Here is a 22082-nt window from a genome sequence, read left to right as displayed (position 1 = left end):
GCTGCAGGCTCGATTGTGGCTGACAAGTCCGATGCGGGACAGGCAGACACGGTTGCAGCGGTTGCAGGGGAAAATTGGTTGGTTGGGGTTGGGTGTTGGGTTTTTCCTCCTTTGCCTTTTGTCAGTGAGGTGGGCTCTGCGGTCTTCTTCAAAGGAGGTTGCTGCCCGCCGAACTGTGAGGCGCCAAGATGCACGGTTGGAGGTGAGATCAGCCCACTGGCGGGGGTCAATGTGGCAGGCACCAAGAGATTTCTTTAGGCAGTCCTTGTACCTCTTCTTTGGTGCACCTCTGTCACGGTGGCCCGTGGAGAGCTTGCCATATAATTACATATGAAAAACCTGCTAATACTTCTAGGGCTAGAAGACACTTATCTTATTCAGACTAACTCTACTTCCTACATTTCTATTATCTATATCCTTATCTCATTCATATGGTGAACTGTAGGCGAGAAGATTCTTATCTTACTCAGATTGACTCTGCTTCCTACATTCTAATATCCATTTCTTATCCTGTTCATACTGGCTTTATTCATTTACCCATATATCTATATTAGTTTCCTCATCTTCATATTTTTATATCAGTTTTACTCATCTCTCACAATTCCAATAGCTTATCATCCGTCACCCTTCGATATGACCTTTACCCTTGGTCACCGCTGTTAACATTGCAACACATGGCGATCCCCACTTCCTCCCGTGAAGGGGAAGTGAGAGCAGCGCCCTTCCTCCTCGCCCGTCCCGTCCCGTCCCGCGCCTGCGCGTGGCGTGAGCTGATGGCGGGCGGGGCTGAGCCGCCCGCCTCGTGCACGCGCCCCGCCCTCGCCCTCGCCCTCGCGCGCCTGACCACCCCCTCGCAGTCCGCGCACTCAAGGACGCGCCAGTCTCTCTCGCGCCGATGAGGAACGTGACTTCCCGCCGCGCAGAGCATAATGGGACGAGCCGAAAGATGGCGGATTTTGACGAGCTGAGGGTGAGTGGCTGAGTGGGAAAATGTTGGGAGCGACAGCTGAGCTCTCGGAAAAGGGCGGGCAAGCGGAGGGCGGGAGGGAGAAAGAGAGGCAAGAGGGCTTGTGGCACCACGAGGGGCAGTCGGTGTTTGTGCAGCGACCCCGGCGAAAATCCGAAATCGGGTACTTAATCTGGAAATACGAGGCTTATAATTAATGGAAGTGTTTTCCCTCGAAGTTGGCTTCCGGGCCGCTCGGTCGAGGTGCCCTGTTGGTCTGCACAGGTGCTCAGTGCCGGCGTTTTCTTAATGTCCGCTTTAATACATTCACTTCCTACTCCAAGTCCATCCACGAACAAAATCTCGATTTTACTCTTGTTGGAGCTACAAAGTAAGGTTTCTTTTTCGCGAGCCCACTTCGTGTGAAGTGATGAAGATGTGATGGCAAGGATGTGGACCCTTGACTCTGTATTTTTTTTTCTCTTCTGGAGTGCATATTTTGCATTATGGAGCATATTCTGCAGTCTTGTGCTTCACTTTAGGTTTTCTTAAAATGTGTTGATTAGGATAGATAAAATGTTAAAGGAGAGCAAAAAATCTGCCGTGGCTGGTAATCTGAAATTGAAAAGAAAATGTTGACAATACCCAGCAAACCAGGCAAGTAGTCGAATTAATGTTTTCAGGCTGATGAACTTGCATCAAATGAGGAAACATTTCCTGGTTTTTGCCCCCCCCCCCTCTTCCAGCATTTCCTCTTTCGTGTCGGTGGGGGGGGGGGGAATTGCAGTGGCCTTAGTGAGACAAAATACATCCAAGGCGACTTGGATTGCTGAGGACCATAGTTGCTAAGAGTTACTGGTCGAATGCCATTTCACTTTCCAACACCAATCTGAAGTGGTTTGAACTGGCCACTTTAGCCAGTCTGCAGCGGGTAATCTGGTGGGGTGAAAGCTCCCAACCGGACAGGGCAAGTCAAAATCAACTGGGCTCTGATTTTGGTGGGGGAAAGTATCAGACCTTGGCCGAGTGAACTCATTGCCAGTGTTAACGGTCCACTCGAATTACTGGGTACCATTCGTGACGTCAGTGCCTGCGTGCTTGCATCAGTCTGGAAGTAGAAGTAATCTCGAGATGATTTAAAGCACAGGTATGTGCTGACATCGTTGCCAGCTGTGTGCTGACAGCCCTGCCAACCGCATAGTTATATTTCACAGCACAGCTGTCAATGTGTGGCCGGCTGTGCTGTGAAATAAAACTGCAGTCATTAGTGCTTTAAATCATATCAAGATTACATAGCATTTACATTGCATTAGGTATTCCAAGTAAATTGTTTTACTCAATTGTTTAGGGAACAATGATAAGCTGGTCTGTGGCTTTGTCCTAAGTTTGAACAGTCTGAAGCCCACTGTGGTAGATTTTCCCACTGTTTTTTTTATACATTGAGTGCGATGTCTTATTAAATTGTGCACGTCTTTTCCCAAGGTCTTTTATACATTGAACACGTGTGCTTTATTCCCACTGCAATTTCACTGCCCGTATGTAATACGACACTCTTAATGACACCACTGGAGGTGGGAGCCCCCTTAGATCCAAGAGATCCAGATGACAGGTAAATCACAGTCCAGTGTGAATGGCTTACCGGTAAGTTTACAGTATTCCTAGGAGGATTGGCGGTTTAAAAGGTGATGTGTGTCCAGTCTTCACTGCCAGGGTTCCCAAAACGTCAGTTATGTATTTTTACTGTTGCTACATGAACAACTGAAAAGTGGCAAAGCAGCAGGTATGGATGGAATCCCCCCAGAGGTCTGGAAGGCTGGCGGCAAAGCTCTGCATACCAAATTGCATGAGTTTTTCATGCTCTGCTGGGACCAAGGAAAGAAAGCTGCCTCAGGACCTTCGTGATGCCATCATCATCACCCTGTACAAAAACAAAGGCGAGAAATCAGACTGCTCAAACTACAGGGGAATCACACTGCTCTCCATTGCAGGCAAAATCTTCGCTAGGATTCTCCTTAATAGACTAATACCTAGTGTTGCCGAAAATTTCCTCCCAGAATCACAGTGTGGCTTTCGCGCAAACAGGGGAACAACTGACATGGTCTTTGTCCTCAGAGAGCTCCAAGAAAAGTGCAGAGAACAAAACAAAGGCCTCTACAGCACCTTTGTTGACCTCACCAAAGCCTTTGACGCTGTGAGCAGGAAAGAGCTTTGGCAAATACTAGAGCGCCTCAGATGCCCCCCCCCCCCCAAGTTCCTCAACATGATTATCCAATTGCACGAAAACCAACAATGTCGGATCAGATACAGCAATGACGGTGTTTACATCCAGTACCGCACGGATGGCAGTCTCTTCAATCTGAGGCGCCTGCAAGCTCACGTCAAGACACAAGAGCAACTTGCCCATGAACTACTCTTTGCAGACAATGCCGCTTTAGTTGCCCATTCAGAGCCAGCTCTCCAGCGCATGACGTCCTGTTTTGCGGAAACTGCCAAAATGTTTGGCCTGGAAGTCAGCCTGAAGAAAACTGAGGTCCTCCATCAGCCAGCTCCCCACCATGACCACCAGCCCCCCCCCCCCACATCTCCATCGGGCACACTGAACTCAAAACGGTCAACCAGTTTACCTACCTCGGCTACACCATTTCATCTGATGTAAGGATCGACAAAGAGATAGACAACAGATAGACAAAGGGAAATAGCGCCTTTGGAAGACTACACAGAGTCTGGAAAAACAACCACCTGAAGAAACACACAAAGATCAGCGTGTACAGAGCCGTTGTCATAACCACGCTCCTATTCGGCTCCGAATCATGGGTCCTCTACCGCCATCACCTACGGCTCCTAGAACGCTTCCATCAGCACTGTCTCCTCAACATTCATTGGAATGACTTCATCACCAACATCGAAGTACTCGAGCTGGCAGAGTCCGCAAGCATCGAATCCATGCTGCTGAAGACCCAACTGCGCTGGGTGGGTCACGTCTCCAGAATGGAGAACCATCACCTTCCCAAGATCGTGTTCTATGGCGAGCTCTCCACTGGCCACTGAGACAGAGGTGCACCAAAGAAGAGGTACAAGGACTGCTTAAAGAAATTTCTTGGTGCCTGCCACATTGACCACCGCCAGTGGGCTGATATCACCTCCAACCATGCATCTTGGCGCCTCACAGTTCGGCAGGCAGCAACCTCCTTTGAAGAAGACCGCAGGGCCCACCTCACTGACAAAAGACAAAGGAGGAAAAACCCAACACCCAACCCCAACCAACTAATTTTCCCTTGCAACTGCTGCAACCGTACCTGCCTGTCCCGCATCGGACTTGTCAGTCACCAACAAGCCTGCAGCAGACATGGACATGCCCCTCCATAAACTTTCGTCCGTGAAGACAGAAAGGACACTGTTTGGCCAGCTGAGTTTCTCCAGCATTTTATGTTTTTACCTGAGCCCCATTACAAGCTATTTTCATCACACATCCTATTTTGTGTGGGTAGTTTACAACTTAACAATGTAAACACTAAATTCTCCTCTTTCTGATAACTTCTCTTTGTGTATGCCCCACTCTTTCAGATAACCCTTACCTGTGTGTGTACCTCTCCCTCTCCCCGCCCTCCCCCCTTCACCTTCCTGTATCCCCTCCAGATTCCCTTCATCCATTTTTTCCCCCAGCACTTGGCATCTGCTTCAATGGTCAATAACCTACAGTTGCCTATTGGAAGTGTGTTTAAATGAAAATTATAAATTTCTTCCTTCCCAGAACAATCAGGGATCTCTTGGCTTCTTAAAACAAACTTGTTAGGACTAACTGGTCATGGTTCATGATTTTTAAAAAATCTGCAGCTATAAATCTGCACTTGAGAGGCTATGAAAACTTAAGAAATAGGAATAGGAATAGAACTGCTTTCAAGTTATTTTAATTGTGACCAAAATGATCTTAGTCCCAATCCACTCATATTTCAAATGCAATGTAGGATTGGATATTTTAGAACATAGAACATTATAGCACAGTTCAGGCCCTTTGGCCCATGATGTCTTTCTGATCTATATAAACCTACTCAACAACCTAAACGTTCCCTATCTCTTACCCATAACCCTTTGTTTTTATTGCATCCATGTGCCTGTCCAAGAGTCTTTTAAATGTCCCTTTTGTATCAGCCTTCCATCACCACCTTGGCAATGCTTTCCACTAATAAATAAATAGATTGGTGGATAAATAACTAGATAGATTTAAAAAATCTTACCCCTGACATCTCCCTTAAAATTTCCTCCCTTCACCTTATACAGATGTCCTCTGGTGTTAGATACTCTCACCCCAGTTAAAAGGTGTTGGATGTTCATCCTATCCATGTAGAACTCAACGTCACCTCTTATCCTCCTTTGCTCCAGAGAAAAGTCCTCTGCTAACCTTGCCTCATAACACAAGTTCTCCAATCCAGACAACATCCTAGTAAATCTCTGCACTCACTCCATTCCTTCCACATTCTTCCTGTAATGAGATGACCAGATCTTAACACAGTATTCCAAGTGTAGCCTAATCAAGGTTTATAGAACTGCAACATTACCTCATGGCTCTTGAACACAATCCCCTGACTAATGAAGGTCAGCATAACATAAGCCTTCTGAACTACTGTAGCAACCTTGATAGATCTATGGATTTGGACCCCAATATCCCTCTTCTCCACACTGTTAAGGATCCTGCTATTAATCTTAAAAATCTAACATACATGATAATACTTTAACATTTGCCTGCCATAAAGCAAAGTTCTGCCATTAGTATTGCCTGTTTCCCCTTACAGTATGAGGGGAAAAATAAGCAAAAGGGAGTTCCCTCAGAATCATTGAGACAAGATCTCCATCCTCAACCGATGGTCAGAACACTTCCAATCTCTTTTCAGTGCCAACCGCTCAGTCCAAGATTCCGCCCTGCTCCAGCTCCCTCAACAGCCCCTAAGGCTAGAGCTGGATGAGGTCCTCACCCTGGATGAGACATATAAGGCAATCGAACAACTGAAAAGTGGCAAAGCAGCAGGTATGGATGGAATCCCCCCCCAGAGGTCTGGAAGGCTGGCGGCAAAACTCTGCATGCCAAACTGCATGAGTTTTTCAAGCTTTGTTGGGACCAAGGAAAACTGCCTCAGGATCTTCGTGATGCCACCATCATCACCCTGTACAAAAACAAAAGCGAGAAATCAGACTGCTCAAACTACAGGGGAATCACGTTGCTCTCCATTGCAGGCAAAATCTTCGCTAGGATTCTACTAAATAGAATAATACCTAGTGTCGCCGAGAATATTCTCCCAGAATCACAGTGCGGCTTTCGCGCAAACAGAGGAACTACTGACATGGTCTTTGCCCTCAGACAGCTCCAAGAAAAGTGCAGAGAACAAAACAAAGGACTCTACATCACCTTTGTTGACCTCACCAAAGCCTTCGACACCGTGAGCAGGAAAGGGCTTTGGCAAATACTAGAGCGCATCAGATGTCCCCCAAAGTTCCTCAACATGATTATCCAACTGCACGAAAACCAACAAGGTCGGGTCAGATACAGCAATGAGCTCTCTGAACCCTTCTCCATTAACAATGGCGTGAAGCAAGGCTGTGTTCTTGCACCAACCCTCTTTTCAATCTTCTTCAGCATGATGCTGAACCAAGCCATGAAAGACCCCAACAATGAAGACGCTGTTTACATCCGGTACCGCACGGATGGCAGTCTCTTCAATCTGAGGCGCCTACAAGCTCACACCAAGACACAAGAGAAACTTGTCCGTGAACTACTCTTTGCAGACGATGCCGCTTTAGTTGCCCATTCAGAGCCAGCTCTTCAGCGCTTGACGTCCTGCTTTGCGGAAACTGTCAAAATGTTTGGCCTGGAAGTCAGCCTGAAGAAAACTGAGGTCCTCCATCAGCCAGCTCCCCACCATGACCACCAGCCCCCCCCACATCTCCATCGGGCACACAAAACTCAAAACGGTCAACCAGTTTACCTATCTCGGCTGCACCATTTCATCAGATGCAAGGATCGACAATGAGATAGACAACAGACTCGCCAAGACAAATAGCGCCTTTGGAAGACTACACAAAAGAGTCTGGAAAAACAACCAACTGAAAAACCTCACAAAGATAAGCGTATACAGAGCCGTTGTCATACCCACACTCCTGTTCGGCTCCGAATCATGGGTCCTCTACCGGCATCACCTACGGCTCCTAGAACGCTTCCACCAGCGTTGTCTCCGCTCCATCCTCAACATCCATTGGAGCGCTTTAATCCCTAACGTCGAAGTACTCGAGATGGCAGAGGTCGACAGCATCGAGTCCACGCTGCTGAAGATCCAGCTGCGCTGGATGGGTCACGTCTCCAGAATGGAGGACCATCGCCTTCCCAAGATCGTGTTATATGGCGAGCTCTCCACTGGCCACCGTGACAGAGGTGCACCAAAGAAAAGGTACAAGGACTGCCTAAAGAAATCTCTTGGTGCCTGCCACATTGACCACCGCCAGTGGGCTGATATCGCCTCAAACCGTGCATCTTGGCGCCTCACAGTTTGGCGGGCAGCAACCTCCTTTGAAGAAGACCGCAGAGCCCACCTCACTGACAAAAGGCAAAGGAGGAAAAACCCAACACCCAACCCCAACCAACCAATTTTCCCCTGCAGCCGCTGCAACCGTGTCTGCCTGTCCCGCATCGGACTTGTCAGCCACAAACGAGCCTGCAGCTGACGTGGACTTTTACCCCCTCCATAAATCTTCGTCCGCGAAGCCAAGCCAAAGAGAAGATGAGGGGAAAAATAAGCAAAAGGGAGTTCTCTCAGAATCATTGAGTATCTGGATTTGCCTTCAGCACTCTCGCTTTCAAGTTTGACCTTCAAAAATGCATCATTTTGCACTTATCCTGAACCCTCATCAAGGTATGAGAGAATGCCGACAGGCATCTGAACAAAAAGGTATGGCAAAGGCAGGAGATGATAGGTGGTGAAAGGAGATAGCAGTGAGAGGGAGGAGAAATGGATGAGGAAGGGAGGGGAGAACTGGAAAGACCAGAAAGGGGATGGGAAATAAAAGGCAAGCAGGTTTAGCAGAAAACAGAGAAGTTAATGTTAATGCCATGTGGCTGGAGAGTATCCAGAATGAAAATAAAGTGCTGTTCTTCCAATCTGCTGGTGGTCAGGGTAAGATACCATACAAGATCAGGGTAAGATACAGTAGAAGGCCATGGACAGATATGTGAGTCTGGGAGTGTGACTCCGAAATGAAATGGTTGCCCTCTCGGAGGTCATGGCCATTGGGGACAGAGAGGAGGTGCTCAGCAAAGTGATCTCCCAATCTGTGGCCGATATCTCCAATGTAGAGAATGCAACAAAAGTGAAGTAAATCAGTCCTGTGGATATACAAGTGAAGTGTTGCCTCACTTGAAAGGGGTCTGTCCGGTTTGGGGCCCCAGACTGTGGTGAGGGAGGAGGTGTGGGCAAAAGTGTTGCACTTCCTGTGGCCACAGGGAAAGGGGGTAGGAGTGAGGAGGGATGAGTGCGCGAGGGAATCACAGAGGAAGTGGTCCCTGCGGAAGGCCGGGAGGAGACGGACGTGTCTCGTGGTGGGATCCTGTAGTAAGTGCCAGAAATTCTGGCGGATAATGAGTTGGATATGGAGGGTGGTAGGTGAGGATGAGGGGGATTCTATGTTTGTTGCATCTTGGGGCAGAGGGGGCCAGGGAAGATGAGTAGGAAATGGAGGAGGCTGGGTGAGGGCTGAGTTGATAATGGTGGAGGGAAAGCCACATTTGTGGAAGAAGGCATGACATTTTGGAAGATCTGGACTAACACAAAATGCTGGACAAGCTCAGCAGGTCAAACAGTGTCCTTTATGTAGCAAAGGTAAAAATACATAACTGATGTTTCGGGCTTGAGTCCTTCAACAAGGTTACGAAAGAATGTCAGCGGGTGTCTGAACAAAAAGGGAGGGGAAATGGCAAAAGCAGGAGATGATCGGTGGAGAAAGGAAGGAAGAGACAGCCTGTCTATATCCTGGTGTAACCTACAGCAGCCTTCTATACTATCCACAACACCTCCTACTTTCATGTCTTCTGCCAACTTACGGACCCAACCTCTACTTCTTCATCCAGATCATTTATAAAAATCACAAAAATTAGGAATCCCAGAACAGATCCCTGCGGAACTCAATTATCACTCAACTCCTGGCGTATGTACACACAGCCAAGGTTTCATGACTTTCAGAATGTAACTTCCATGGGGTACTTGTCAAATGGCTTACTAAAATCCATAGTCACCATATCTACCACCTTACCTTCATCAATTTGTTTTGTTACTTCCTCAAAAAACTTGTTTTGGCTCACGATGCATGACCTACCCCTCACAAAGCTATACTATCTTTGAGAAAACTATACTTCTTAAAATGCCTGTTAAACTTGTCCTAAGATTTGTCTCTAGTAGTTTGCCCACCACTGATGTAAGATTCACTGGTCTATGATACCCAAGATTCTACCTGTTACCTTTTTAAACAAGGAGACCACATTTGCCATTCTCCAATCCTCCAGCACCTCACTTGTGGTGAGGGAGGACGTGAAGATTATTGCCAGAGCCCCAACAATCTCTTCCCTTGCTTCCTGTAGTAACCTAGCCGTATATCGTTTGGTCCTGAGGACTTATCAATCCTATTGTTTTTAAGAAGAATCAGCACTTCTTTCTTAATCTCAACATGTTCCAGCACATAACCTTGTTCTATAGTGATCTCACATTGACCAAGGTCCAGCTCTCTAGTGAACTCTGAAGTAATGTATTCATTTAGGACCTTCCCCACCACCTCCTCTGCTTCCAGGCACTTTTGCCTCTGGAGCAGCGCTATGGTGGCACTACAACTCCCAGGAGGCATTGAACTGGCCATGTGACATCAGTGCGTGATGACATCAGCGCGCGTCAATCATGATTCTGGCTTTTAAAAGTTTGCGCGGGTGATGAAGAGTAAATTCATTTGATTCACTCTAGAAAACCTTCTGTGGTTATTTTGTCGTGTCCACTGCAATTCCAGTGGCAACATCTCCATTATCCTTAAGTGGCCCTGATTTCACTCTTGTCATCCTTCTGTTCTTTAAATCAGTACAGAGTGCCTTCGGCTTTTCCTTAATCCTACTTGCAAAGGCCCCCTTATGCACTCTCTACCTCTCCTGTCTTGAGTTCCTTTGTTTTTTCTTTGCCCTCCCATTCAAATCTTGAATCCAAATAAAGTCCACCTTTAATTAAGTTTAATGCTTTTTCTTTAATTTTTTTTAAGCAGCTGGGTGCAACACAAATAGGGTCACAATTCTTTTTAAGACAATGCCAGGAAAACTAAGAATATAGTAATCTTGTCATTATTTCAATTAGTATTTATGCTGTAATATAAAGAACAGCTAGAGAGGTAAGGGAGTTCATAATTACATGAAAATGCAGGGAGCATGAATTGCATTGTGCTACAAATTATAAGATTAAAAAGAGAGTATTATTTGATCTTTCCACTTGTTTTCAATTAGATGTATTTGTCCAATGTGTGATATCAAGCTATCTAGCTGGTCAGTCATCGTTGGTAGTGGTTAATATGTTTCAAATAATTCTCTGTATTATCAATCAAAAGTGTTGGTCTTGTACTCACGGCAATAAGTAAGCACAAATTATTCCTTAATTTTTCAGATAGGCGAGGTGATTTATGATGGTCTTTAATTCATAATTTTAATTGGATTTCTTGACTTGCTGCAAAGTCAAGTTCATTATTATCTGACATACAACCAGACCAAGCAGTGTTTCTCCAGACCATGGTGTGTGGATATAATACAACACATTAAAAAATTGTGTGAGTGTGTATATATTACACGCATAGATTTTTGTACTTATACACACATAAAATAAATATGTATAAATACCTCAGAATAATGTATTCATTTAATGTACAAGACCCATGGTTACAGCGTATCATTCATCACTCACAGCCTGAGGGAAGAAGCTATTTCCCAGCCTGGCAGTCCTGATTTTGATGCTCCTCTAACTCCTTCCTGTTGTAGTAAGTCAATGATCCGATGCTATGGATGGTAGGGATCCTCAGTAGTTCTTTGAGCCGTATTTAAACAGTACTCCTGGTGAATGTTGTCAATAGGGGAAAGGAAAACCCCAATGATCTTCTAGGGCATTTTAATGATCCTCTTTAATGACTTCTGGTCTGATGCTTTGCAGCTGCTGTATGAAATAATGAGCAGCCAGACATTTATGCTCCTGTAAAATGTTGAGCCATGCACCACCACCCACCCCACACCCCCTCCCCACAGCCAGCATAAGGAATCCCACCACTGGGGCATGTGTTTTCAACTGCAGTGATCCAAAGCTCTTGACTCCCATCCTGATGTTTTCTTGCTTAATCTTCCGGCAACAGATGCTTGTGTTCTACCAATGTTTTACACTGGGGATTTCAGCAAAATTATTATCGTGGCGATGAATTTCGCATTAAAGCTTGTGTAACAAGTTATCCCATACCAATGTTAAGTATAATTTGTTAGGTCTGCCCATTGTGAATGTTATAATTTATGTTATGATTAAAAGTATTTTTTCCCATTGCCTTTGGGTACCAATCTAATTTGTGACAGCATTAGATAAGGAATTTTTCATCAATGTTGATCAAGTCTTAAAATCCCTTACATGGTGCTGTGGCTGCAAGCATCTTCTGTAATAACCTTAAATTGTTCTGCCTATTGAGCAACAATTGTGGTGGTATTATTTCAGATCCGATTTTAGGTTTATTGCCAGAGTACAAACATGACATCACATACAACCCTGAGATTCTTTTTACTTCGGGCGAGGTAGAATTGCCACTTATTGATGGTTGGGGGGAGGGGTGGTGAAGGTACATGGCATATACATTTAAGCAAATAAAGAACTGTAAACAGATAATGAATGTAAACAAACTGTGCAGCACAGAATTAAAAAAAATCAAAGTGCATAATAAGTGTCATTTATTTAAATGAGTCCCTGATAGAGTTTGTTGATGAGTGATGGTGAAAGGGTACCAGCTGCTTCTGAACATGGTGGTGTGAATTTTGTCACACCTATGTTTTTTTTTCTTGATGGCAGCAGCAAAAACAGCGTGAGCTGGGTGGTGTGAATCCTTGATGGTTGCTGCTGCTCTCCAACAGCAGCGTTCCCTGTAGATGTTCTTGATTTTGGGGAAAGTTTTGCCTGTGGTGTCCTGGGCTGTGTCCACTACCTTTTGGAGGGCTTTACACTCAGAGGTGTTGGTGTCCCCATATCAGACTGTGATTCAGTCAGTACACTTTCCAGCACAATCTGTAGAAATTTGCCAGAGTTTCTGGTGTCATACCAAACCTCCTCAAACTCCTGAGGAAGTTGACATACTTTAATTACGATGCCATTTCTGTGTTGGGCCCAGGAAAGATCCTCTGTGATAGTGACTCCAAATAACTTAAATTTGCTCACCCTCTCCATTTCTGATTTACCCCCAATGATCACTGGATTGTAAACCTCTGGCTTTCCCTTCCTGAAGTCAAAAATCAACTCCTTAGTTTTGGTAATGTTGAATGCTAGGTGTGTTGTTGACGCACCATTTGGCCAGGTTTTCAATCTCTGTCCTGTATGCTGACTTATCACCTTTCTATCCGATTTACTACCGTAGTATTGTTGGCAAATTTGTAGATGGTGTTATTGTCCTACTGAGCCACACAGTTGTAGGTGTAAAGCGAGTAGAGCAGGGAGCTCTGATGGAGATTGTGGAGGCGATGCTCTTGCCAATCCTTACTAATTGTGGTCTGGAGATGATGAAATCCATGATCCAATTACACAATGGGGTCCCAGGTCTTGGAGTTTGTTGATCAGTTTTGAAAGGATGATGGTGTTAAATGCAGAACTGTAGTCAATAGAGTATCCTAGTGTATGCATCTTTACTGTCCAGGTGTTCCAGGGCTTTATGTAGAGCCTTAGACCTGTTGCTATGATAAGCGAATTGGAACGTATTCATGCCACCACTCAGATAGGAGCTGATATGCTTCAACACCAGGCTTTCAAAACACTTCATCACTGTTGATGTAAGTGCTACTGGTTGATTAAGGCAGGTTACTACATTCTTCTTGGACACTGACCGGTATGATTGATGCCTCTTTGAAACCGATGGATGCCATGCCCTGCTGGGGTGAGATATTGAAGATATCCATGAATATTTATATTTGACATGAAATTGATGGGACTGTTGATTCATCATTATTCTGTGAAGTCAATTGAGCTTGGTAAAAATAAAATAGTAGAAGTTGACGAGCCTTCATTTTTTTTTTGTATCCATGATGTTTGAGGCTTGTAAAAATTATTTTGAATCGACCTATGCGCTCTCCTCCCACACCCCACTTGACTCTTAAGCCCCTTTTCCACTGGCACCTTGTCCCAGGAATTAACTGGGATGGGGACCTGTGGTAAAAGAAAATTCTCAGCATGCCGGCGTCAAATTACATCATTTCACACCGGGGATTAACCACCTTAACCCCTTACTCGTATCCCAGGCATCAGCTGACGCCAGCATGGTGATGAAACTAGTGGGAAAGTGAAAGCAGAAAGTCGCCCGTTTCCAGTTGAAGGTAGAACACACTGATCCCTGGGGATGAGTTGTGTCCCAGTTAACAGCACAAAGGGTTTCTTATCCCGGACACTACACAAACAATTAACTGGGATGCCAGTGGAAAAGGGGCTTTAGTAACAATCAATTGAAGTTTATATCACTCTTGAATGGCATACTTCCATTATTAAACAAGGATTCAAGGTGGAGAGCTTTCATATGAACACAAGGGGAGCTATGTTCTGACGGAGATTTTCTAGTGCCTCTTAGGAACCTAATCAGAGATGAGGCAGATGAAAAGTTGTGGCTGATACAGAACTCTAAGCAATCAAGTGTAGTGGATAGGATAGACAGGAGAATGGCAAAGTGAGAGGAAAAACCCATAATTTAAATTCCATTTCAATGCAAGAGGCAGACAAGCTTGGTGTGGATTGGCTCAGAGACTGGAATATTTCAGCCATAATGGAAACATGAGTGAGCGATGGGCAAGACTGGCTTCTCATTATTCCAGGATGCTACATTTGCAATAGAGGGGCAAGTGGGAGGTGGGGGTGTATTTTTGATAAAGAAACACGCAACTGAGCTTAGAAAGGATATTCTTGGGAGACAATTTAGTGTTTAATGAAGATATATGGGTAGAACCTGGAAGCAAGAAAGGAATGATTGTATTAGATACAATAGTTGTAATTGTGAGAAACAAGTACCTTCACAGATTTCGTCGAGACAAAAATTGAGAACAAAGAACATTTATTGTACAACAGTGCAAAGTTGGGTGCTTCCCCTTACCTTGGGAATACACACACATACTGGGGCTCACCCAACTTTTCTACAGTTCATTTCAGTGTAGAGGTACCCTTCCCCCCCCCTCCCCCCCCCCCAACATTCTTCCGCCTCCTGGATTGGTTTGGCATTTGGTAATTCTGTCTGCCTAAGTGCAGTTTCTGTAAACTTGAAAGACCATGGGGTCTGGGTCTGTCTGGGTCCCATCATGTCATTGTCCTTATTCATGAATCTGCCTTTGTCCTTATTCACACATCTCAACCCCCAGGACTTACTAATTCTCTCAGAACTTGCTAATTCATTCTATCACTATAAGATCCTTATTCTATTATACTTGCGTAACCCTTCCTCACACTCTTATCGGAATTCATCCCTACTCAGCACTTACTTAACTTCCTCTAGTCCAGTCCAGTCCAGTATTCCTTATTTCATTCATACTAGCTTTACTTCCTATATTCTATCATCTCTCACAATCCACACTTTCTGTAGCTACGCTTAGTAAATTCTCAACTGGAAGCTTGGTCTTTTTCCCAGCGAGTTAGCAAACGAACTGCAATCTCAGCATCATCAGACGGAGCTTGGGAAACATGCATCCTTTGGGTTGTAGTGATCTGACGAAGGGTCCGTTGAATTAAACACTGCACACAAGTCATTAGGCAGGGAAGTATCATGATGGCTAAAATAATGAGTCCAACTGCTATAAGTCACCAGTAAAAAGTTCAACCACCTGACCATTGTGACCGTTGTCATCAATCGATCTTCCACAAACGCCGCCCTCAGCAGCCAACAAGTAATCGAGAGCCAGGCGCTTTTATTAAGCTGTAGTTCGAATCTGTTGTTGTTCTTCAGCCCATAAATCCAAGGCCGTCACTGTCTGTTTGGTGATAATCTCCAAAACTGCCTGGAGTCTGATTAAACGGTTTAAATGCCAAACAGCTGTGGTATTCTGGAACAGCTTGAGCCGTTTACAACTGGAATCCCCCTTATAGTGATGGCCTTTAGCCTTCCGAATGTATTCGTGACCCAAAGGATGATTTACAAGATGCCAAATTGGGGGGGTGTTTATTGTTACCTAACCCAGCAGCTTGTCTGCGAGCATTAGCATATATACCCCCTTTATCCCTACTCCAAGTATAGCCCTGACTAATGTTCTGCCTATCATTTTCCCACCATCTTCTTTGTACCATATTTTTAGCACTCATCTCTTTAATATCTGTTGAGGCCAGGACGCAAACCCAATCCACTCCCCTAGGGCAATTCTGTTTCACTGGTCCATGTTGGAATCCTAAATTAAACCATACTAAATTAAGTACCCCACTATGAATACACTCTATACCTGTGCCCTGTCTGCATTCTAAAGGTAAACTTGTACATTTCTCAAAGTAATTATCACCTCTTCTGCCCCTATTCCAGGAGGACTTAATACATTGTGTACAATTGGGTGGTTTCCCAAAAATTGGGAACCAGCAGAAAAACAATACAGCAAATAATAAAAATAACATTACAGCACTTTTCCCCGGCGTAGTGTAACTTTCAGACCAGAAGGATGCGAGACTGCGCGCCAGGTGGAGGGTATATTATCAACATCTTTAGTTTGTGGATTAGCTTGTTTAATGTGTTGTATGTGAGTCCACCCCTTTTCTTTTGTTCGCACTGCAGTGTCTGTCATCAGAAGTACACAATAAGGGCCGTCCCATATCGGTTTTAGTTTATGGTCTTGCCACGCTTTTACATATACCCAATCACCAGGTTTAACAGAATGAACAGGATAGTCTAGGGATGGGTTTTGAGCTAATAAACCCTTCTGTCTTAAGTCATACAGAGAAGTAGAAAGTCCCTGTAAATATTTAGATATGTACTGGTCATTAGCCTCAGGGATAGGGGTATCAGTGTGGAATCCCATGTAAGGAAGACCAAACATCATTTCATATGGTGAGATAGCAAGGTCCTTACGAGGAGCTGTGCGAGTCCTAATTAAAACTAAGGGTAAGCATTTAATCCAGGAGAGGCCAGTTTCCTCATGAAGTCGAGTGTGTTGATTTTTCAGGGTCTGATTCATCCGTTCAACATGGCCTGAACTCTGGGGGTGCCATAGGGTATGTAACTGCCAATCTATTCCCAGGATTTTACACACACCCTGGAGTACCTGAGAGGTAAAATGTGTACCTCGATCTGAGTCAATGGTTTGAATAATGCCATAACGCGGAATAAGACTCTAGTAATATCCGGATAACGGTGCTAGCACAAACATTAGGGGTCGGGAAAGCCTCAACCCATCGAATAAAATGATCCACCGTCACCAGGAGGTATTTATAAGCCCCTGTCTTGGGTAATTCCGTGAAGTCCATCTGTATTCGTTGAAATGGACATACGGCTATATCACAACCGCCAGGCATTACCTGGCGCATGACTTTCTTATTCACTCGCTGACAGATTGGGCACCCCCGAGTACTTTGCTTGGCTATGGTGTATATTCCCGAGCAATTAGAGGACCGTACAAAAGCATCAACAAGTGCCTGTGTTCCCCAATGTGTCTGCTGGTGGAGCTGATCAATAATCTGACGAGCCAAAGCTTTGTTCAGTACTTGGAGTCCCTCTGCTGTCCACCACAACCCATCGGCAGTTTGACGCATTCCCTGGTCTTTCATATAAACCTCCTCTTCCCGTGAAAAGATGGGAGTCTTTTTAACCTCATGTGGGGTGGGGAGTAACAGCTGCATGTCTTATTTTTTCTGTGAGTGCAGCCTGTTTGGCAGCTTCATCTGCCCCTCTGTTCCCCTGTGCTTCAGGACTGTCAATAATTTGATGACCCATACATGAACTACAGCTATCTCCTCAGGTTACATAAGAGCATCTAAGGATTGAACAATTAAGTTTTCATGGATCAACTTTTGTCCTTTCCCAGTTATCATTCCCTGCTCTTTCCAAATCTTTCCAAAGGTGTGCACTAAACCAAAAGCATACTTTGAGTCGGTATAGATTGTGCCCACCTTTCCCTCTAAACCCTGGAGAGCTCTTCAGAGGGCATATAATTCACAGGATTGTGCCGACCAATGACCGGGAAGACGACCGGCTTCAATCACAACTCCTTCTTTCCCATCCACTACACTATACCGCTATACCGAATGCCGTCAATGCAGCGGGAAGATCCATCAATAAACCATCTTTCACCCTCCCGTAAAGGTTCATCACTTAAATCAATTTTTGCCTGTAAATCTATCACTTCCAGACATACATGCTCTAAATCATTGAGGACAGTATCAGAATCTGGAGAAACCAAGAAGGCGGCTGGATTATGTTCTTTGTTTATAATCAGTGTCAAATCATCCCTATCCATGAGAATTGCTTCATACTTTAAAATTCTAGAATCAGTAAACCACCTTCCGGCACGTTAAAATTGGGATATTAAAAGGTGACATTACAAGGTTCGAGTATACCATCTTTCACCAATTGGTCAATTACTGGCTGCAGCCCCTTTCGGCCAGCCATAGGAATTGGATACTGTTTCCGTCTAATTACTTGGTCAGGGTCTTTTAAAGTAACTTGCAGGGGAGGAACGTCTAACCTTTCTCTATTGCCTCTTTTTGCCCATACTCTAGGATTTATTAGTTCCCGATCCTCCTGATCCCTGTGGTCTGGTACCGATAGCCAATTGGTCCAGTAAATCCTGTACCAACAAGCAAACTCCAGCTTGGGGAACTAGTAAAATATCCTCTGTTATTATCTTTTCTCCCATTTGTATCCTTACATTCTTTAGTATAGGGACCGTAAAATCTCGTCCTCCCACTCCCGAAATCCTCACTGTCCCTTCTGTTTTAACACCCTCGGGCCGTTGTAAAATACTAGACCGGGCTGCCCCAGAATCTACTAGAAAAGTCATCTCGTCACCATGGGGACCTATGCTTAAATTTACCAATGGTTCTCCGTGCAGCCCCACGGTGTGTATTGACTGAGAACTGTGACCCCCCTATTCATAATCTGCCTCCATCAATGCATAAGACCATGTCTCCCTGGCTCGCATTGGGCATTCCCTCTTAAATTGTCCCTCCTTTTTACAATAATAGCAAACTAATGCTCCTGTTTCCCAATTTCTACCAGGGTCTCCACGGTGTCTCGGGAATGGTCGTTGTCCCCGGAATTCTCCTCTACCCCTGCCTCTGCCCTGGTCTCTACTTCCCCACTCCTGGCGCTCCTCCCAACGTCCAGGAGCTGGCACACAGCTCCTAACATTTCTCTGCTGTCCCTCCACAACTTCCTTGACTGCCAAGGGTTCTGCCCTTCCCTCCTGAAGGGTCTCACACTGTTCTGAATGACCCTCATAATCAAAGTCTCCTCCCTCTGTGTCAATTGAGGCGGTAATCTTGTACTCTGTGAGTGGGTCATCATACCACCCCTACTTTCTTCTTCTTTCTCTAACTGTGGAGGAGGAGGAGAAGGTAAAGAAGGGTAAAGCGTAGGTGAGAGAGGGGGAGATAGGAGCCGACACAGGGGGTGCATAAGGTGGGGGAAGGGAATGTAACACATCCCATCCTTGTATTTCAGGGGCAGAAGGTTCCTCATCCTTCTTGTTCTTGCATTCCTTTTCGCTCAAAATCATTTGATCAAACGATCCACTGAGCCAACAGGCTGCATATTCTCTGCTCTCGGTATTACCTCCTTGATTTTGGTAGAGCCGGATGTTCAATGCCTGACACATCCAGTCCTCGTTGGATCCAAACTTTGGCCAATATACTGAACTCCTTTTATCGGATTCTTAACCCATTCCTGACAGCAATACCTGACCATGGTCTGTTTATCTTTCCCACGGGTTTTTCCTGCACCCCAATCAGATAACATTAATCCTAACAGAATATGTTTAGGTATCTGATCTTCCCATCCTTCTCCAGGACTGTTTCCCTTGCTACTTACTCCTCCCATACTAGCAGGTAAATGAAATTCCTCTTACTGGGATCTAGTAGCTATTCCTAGCGCGTTTCCTTAATGCCTCTTGTTCTCAATGCCTCTTCTCGGATATCACTCGCTTCGTCCACTGACCAGTCACCTGTCGTCCAGGAGTCCAGCTGGATCAGCCGTGGTGCACCTACTCCCGTAGTCGGGCACTCTGAGGGAGTGCGATCCCGGACGAGTCCCCATTTGTGAGAAACAGAAGTACCTTCACAGATTTCGCTCGAGACAAAAATTGAGAACAAAGAACATTTATTATACAACAATGCAAAGTTGGGTGCTTCCCCTTACCCTGGGAATACACAGACATACTGGGGCTCACCCAACTTTTATACAGTTTATTTCAGTGTAGAGGTACCCTCCCCCCCCCCTAACTTTCTTCTGCCTCCTGGATTGGTTTGGCATTTGGTAATTCTGTCTGCCTACGTGAAGTTTCTGTAAACTTGAAAGACCACAGGGTATCCTGTCTGGGTCCCATCATGTCATTGTCCTTATTTATGAATCTGCCTTTGTCCTTATTTACACATCTCAACCCCCAGGACTTACTAATTCTATATCAGAACTTGCTAATTCTTTCTATCACTATAAGACCCTTATTCTATTATACTTGCGTAACCCTTCCTCACACTCTTATCAGAATTTATCCCGACTCAGCACTAACTTAACTTCCTCTAGTCCAGTCCAGTATTCCTTATTTCATTCATACTAGCTTTACTTCCTATATTCTATTATCTCTCACATAATAATGTAGTATTACTGGAAGACCAACTTTCAAACTATTGACAGATGGACTTGTATTACAAAGCGCTTGGACAGGATGGAACAATAATAAGATTCAAGACATTTGGATAGCTTTATGGGTGAAGGGCTTTGAGGGATGCTGACCTAGTAGAGACAAATGGATCATCCCAGAATTCCATATTAGTTGGCATGAACTAGTTGGATTGAGGACCTGTTCTATTCTGTGCGACCCTGTGTCTATGCATGATTCTGTTTCGTAAGCCATTTGGACATTGAGACACCAGTGTTCATTGGCAACACTTGTATGTTCTGTTAATTTCATTCATTGTTTTTGGAGATAAGTCTCAATCATTCAAAATGAAATTACTTGTGAAGTACAGTACTTGTATTCTTTCTGACAGCCTGATCACTTCCTTTAAAGACTTTAGTTGCACCATTTATTCTCCTGGCCTGTGTGAGAACTCAAAAGGAAGCAATGATTTCACATATTAGCCTCTTGTTGTCTACAGCTAAAGTTCTTTCTTCCTTCTGCTCTGCTCATTTCCAGGAAGTTGAAAAGATGTTGATAGGGGTTCCAAGGGTACTAAAATATAGTGATTGTTGGAGGATTTTTTCTGAATTGAGCTGATTAATGCCTACTAAATTATTATCTTGTATATCATTTTCAGGTTAATTCCTTATTCCTAATTTTACCCACTATTATGTGCTAGAGTTGCAATTCCCGAAAATGTAAAACAATAAAAAACATCTCGAGCAAGATCACTAGGAGAGACAGATTTGATATTTTGGATTAAGTACCTCTTATTGGAACTGAGGGAAAAAAAAGACTAAATGAGAGAAGGGGGTGAGGGAGCAGTTGGGTAGAGAGAGCAGAGGAAATATCTCAAAAATTCAAATCAAATTGTCAATTTTTTAAAAAAGCTGTTGAACACCAACACAAATTGAAGCAGAGTTACATCTGTAGCAAAAGAGAAGAGTACATGTATGAAATTATAAATTTATTATGTTCCCTGAGCTGCATCTAACCCATAAGTTTTTTCTCTCAATATATTCATCAATTTCAATTTGTTTTTTTTCTATCTCCAATGGCCAATTATTAATGTTATTTAGATAAACCTATCACAGACAAGCAAATCTGGAAAAGTAATGAATTCTGTATTATGTTTAATGAGGCCAAGATCGTATTGTATGTCTCGAGGTTTTAGCTTGGAAATAAGACACACACGAGGAGTGTTATGACAATAGGCCCTTTCACGCTGCCTTGTAAAATGGAGTTAACCAGGCAATTTGCCCGGTTAGCGACCCACTCACAAGGCAGCGTGAAAGGGTCTGACATGGTTAGCGATATCCAAAATCATCGGGTCCCTGCCCTACCTCGGAGATAGTCAGGGAACCCATTAATACTCACCTAGGTCGTGTCCTCCCTTGGCTTGAAAGTGAAAATGGCTAACCCAGTTACTCCTGTGACATTAGTGCTTGCGCGCTGGCATCACCAGGGAATCCCGGCAGAAGGGGAGAGAAGGGTTTCTGGGGGGGGTCCCCCGTGATTGGCAGGCTGGGGGAAATGCTACGATTGGCGGGCAGAGGAGTCAGCTGCTGCGTTTGGGTGGGGGTGAGCGATTAATAGCTGATGGGGGGGACGGGAGAGACTTAGCGATAGTTTGCGTGACGCTTCATTCAATGTGTCATCGCGGGGGCAGTATCCCCCTTAAATTGCCGGGTTGGAATTCCCCCTTAAATCGCCGGGTTGGTGATTTACCTGGGTTGATCCCAGCCAAGCTTGAAAGGTACTGGGAGAATGATTGACCCATTTAACGCACCTGGTGCCCAGGTGCAGCAGTTTAAAAGCACCCACTAATTTAATGAACTGGCTGCTCTTTTTTGTATAGTCAGGCTGACCCTGGCTTTCTTTCACACTCTTAGTGATATCCTCATGACCTGCCGTCAGTGACTGGCCCGTTTTGCTGCTGGCGTCGGCCACAGGTTGCTACTTTATCATGATTTTATTGGAAAGCACAGCAGGATGGAGGTGCCATAATACTACTCCTTCAACTTTCAGTTGTTTTAAATTATTTTCTTGATCTTC

General features: G+C 44.7%; 1 protein-coding gene across 3 annotated transcripts in view; it reads left to right on the top strand.

Moving 5' to 3' along the window:
- The first annotated feature begins 786 nt into the window (after positions 1–786).
- The window catches only part of pias2 (protein inhibitor of activated STAT, 2), a 75266-nt gene continuing 53970 nt past the window's right edge, over positions 787–22082 (top strand). The window contains exon 1 of one of the 3 annotated variants that reach the window (XR_011353328.1): positions 787–970. Coding sequence is in view for 2 of the 3 variants with exons in the window: in XM_069923811.1 (XP_069779912.1) it covers positions 896–970 (75 nt within the window). In the remaining variant the exon portion in view is untranslated. The remainder of the gene's footprint in view (positions 971–22082) is intronic. The other 2 variants (XM_069923811.1, XM_069923813.1) reach the window with 2 other exon arrangements.

The sequence above is a fragment of the Narcine bancroftii genome, chromosome 3, assembly GCF_036971445.1.
Source record: "Narcine bancroftii isolate sNarBan1 chromosome 3, sNarBan1.hap1, whole genome shotgun sequence".
Taxonomy (NCBI): Eukaryota; Metazoa; Chordata; class Chondrichthyes; order Torpediniformes; family Narcinidae; genus Narcine; species Narcine bancroftii.
This window is presented reverse-complemented; position numbering and strand designations above follow the sequence as displayed.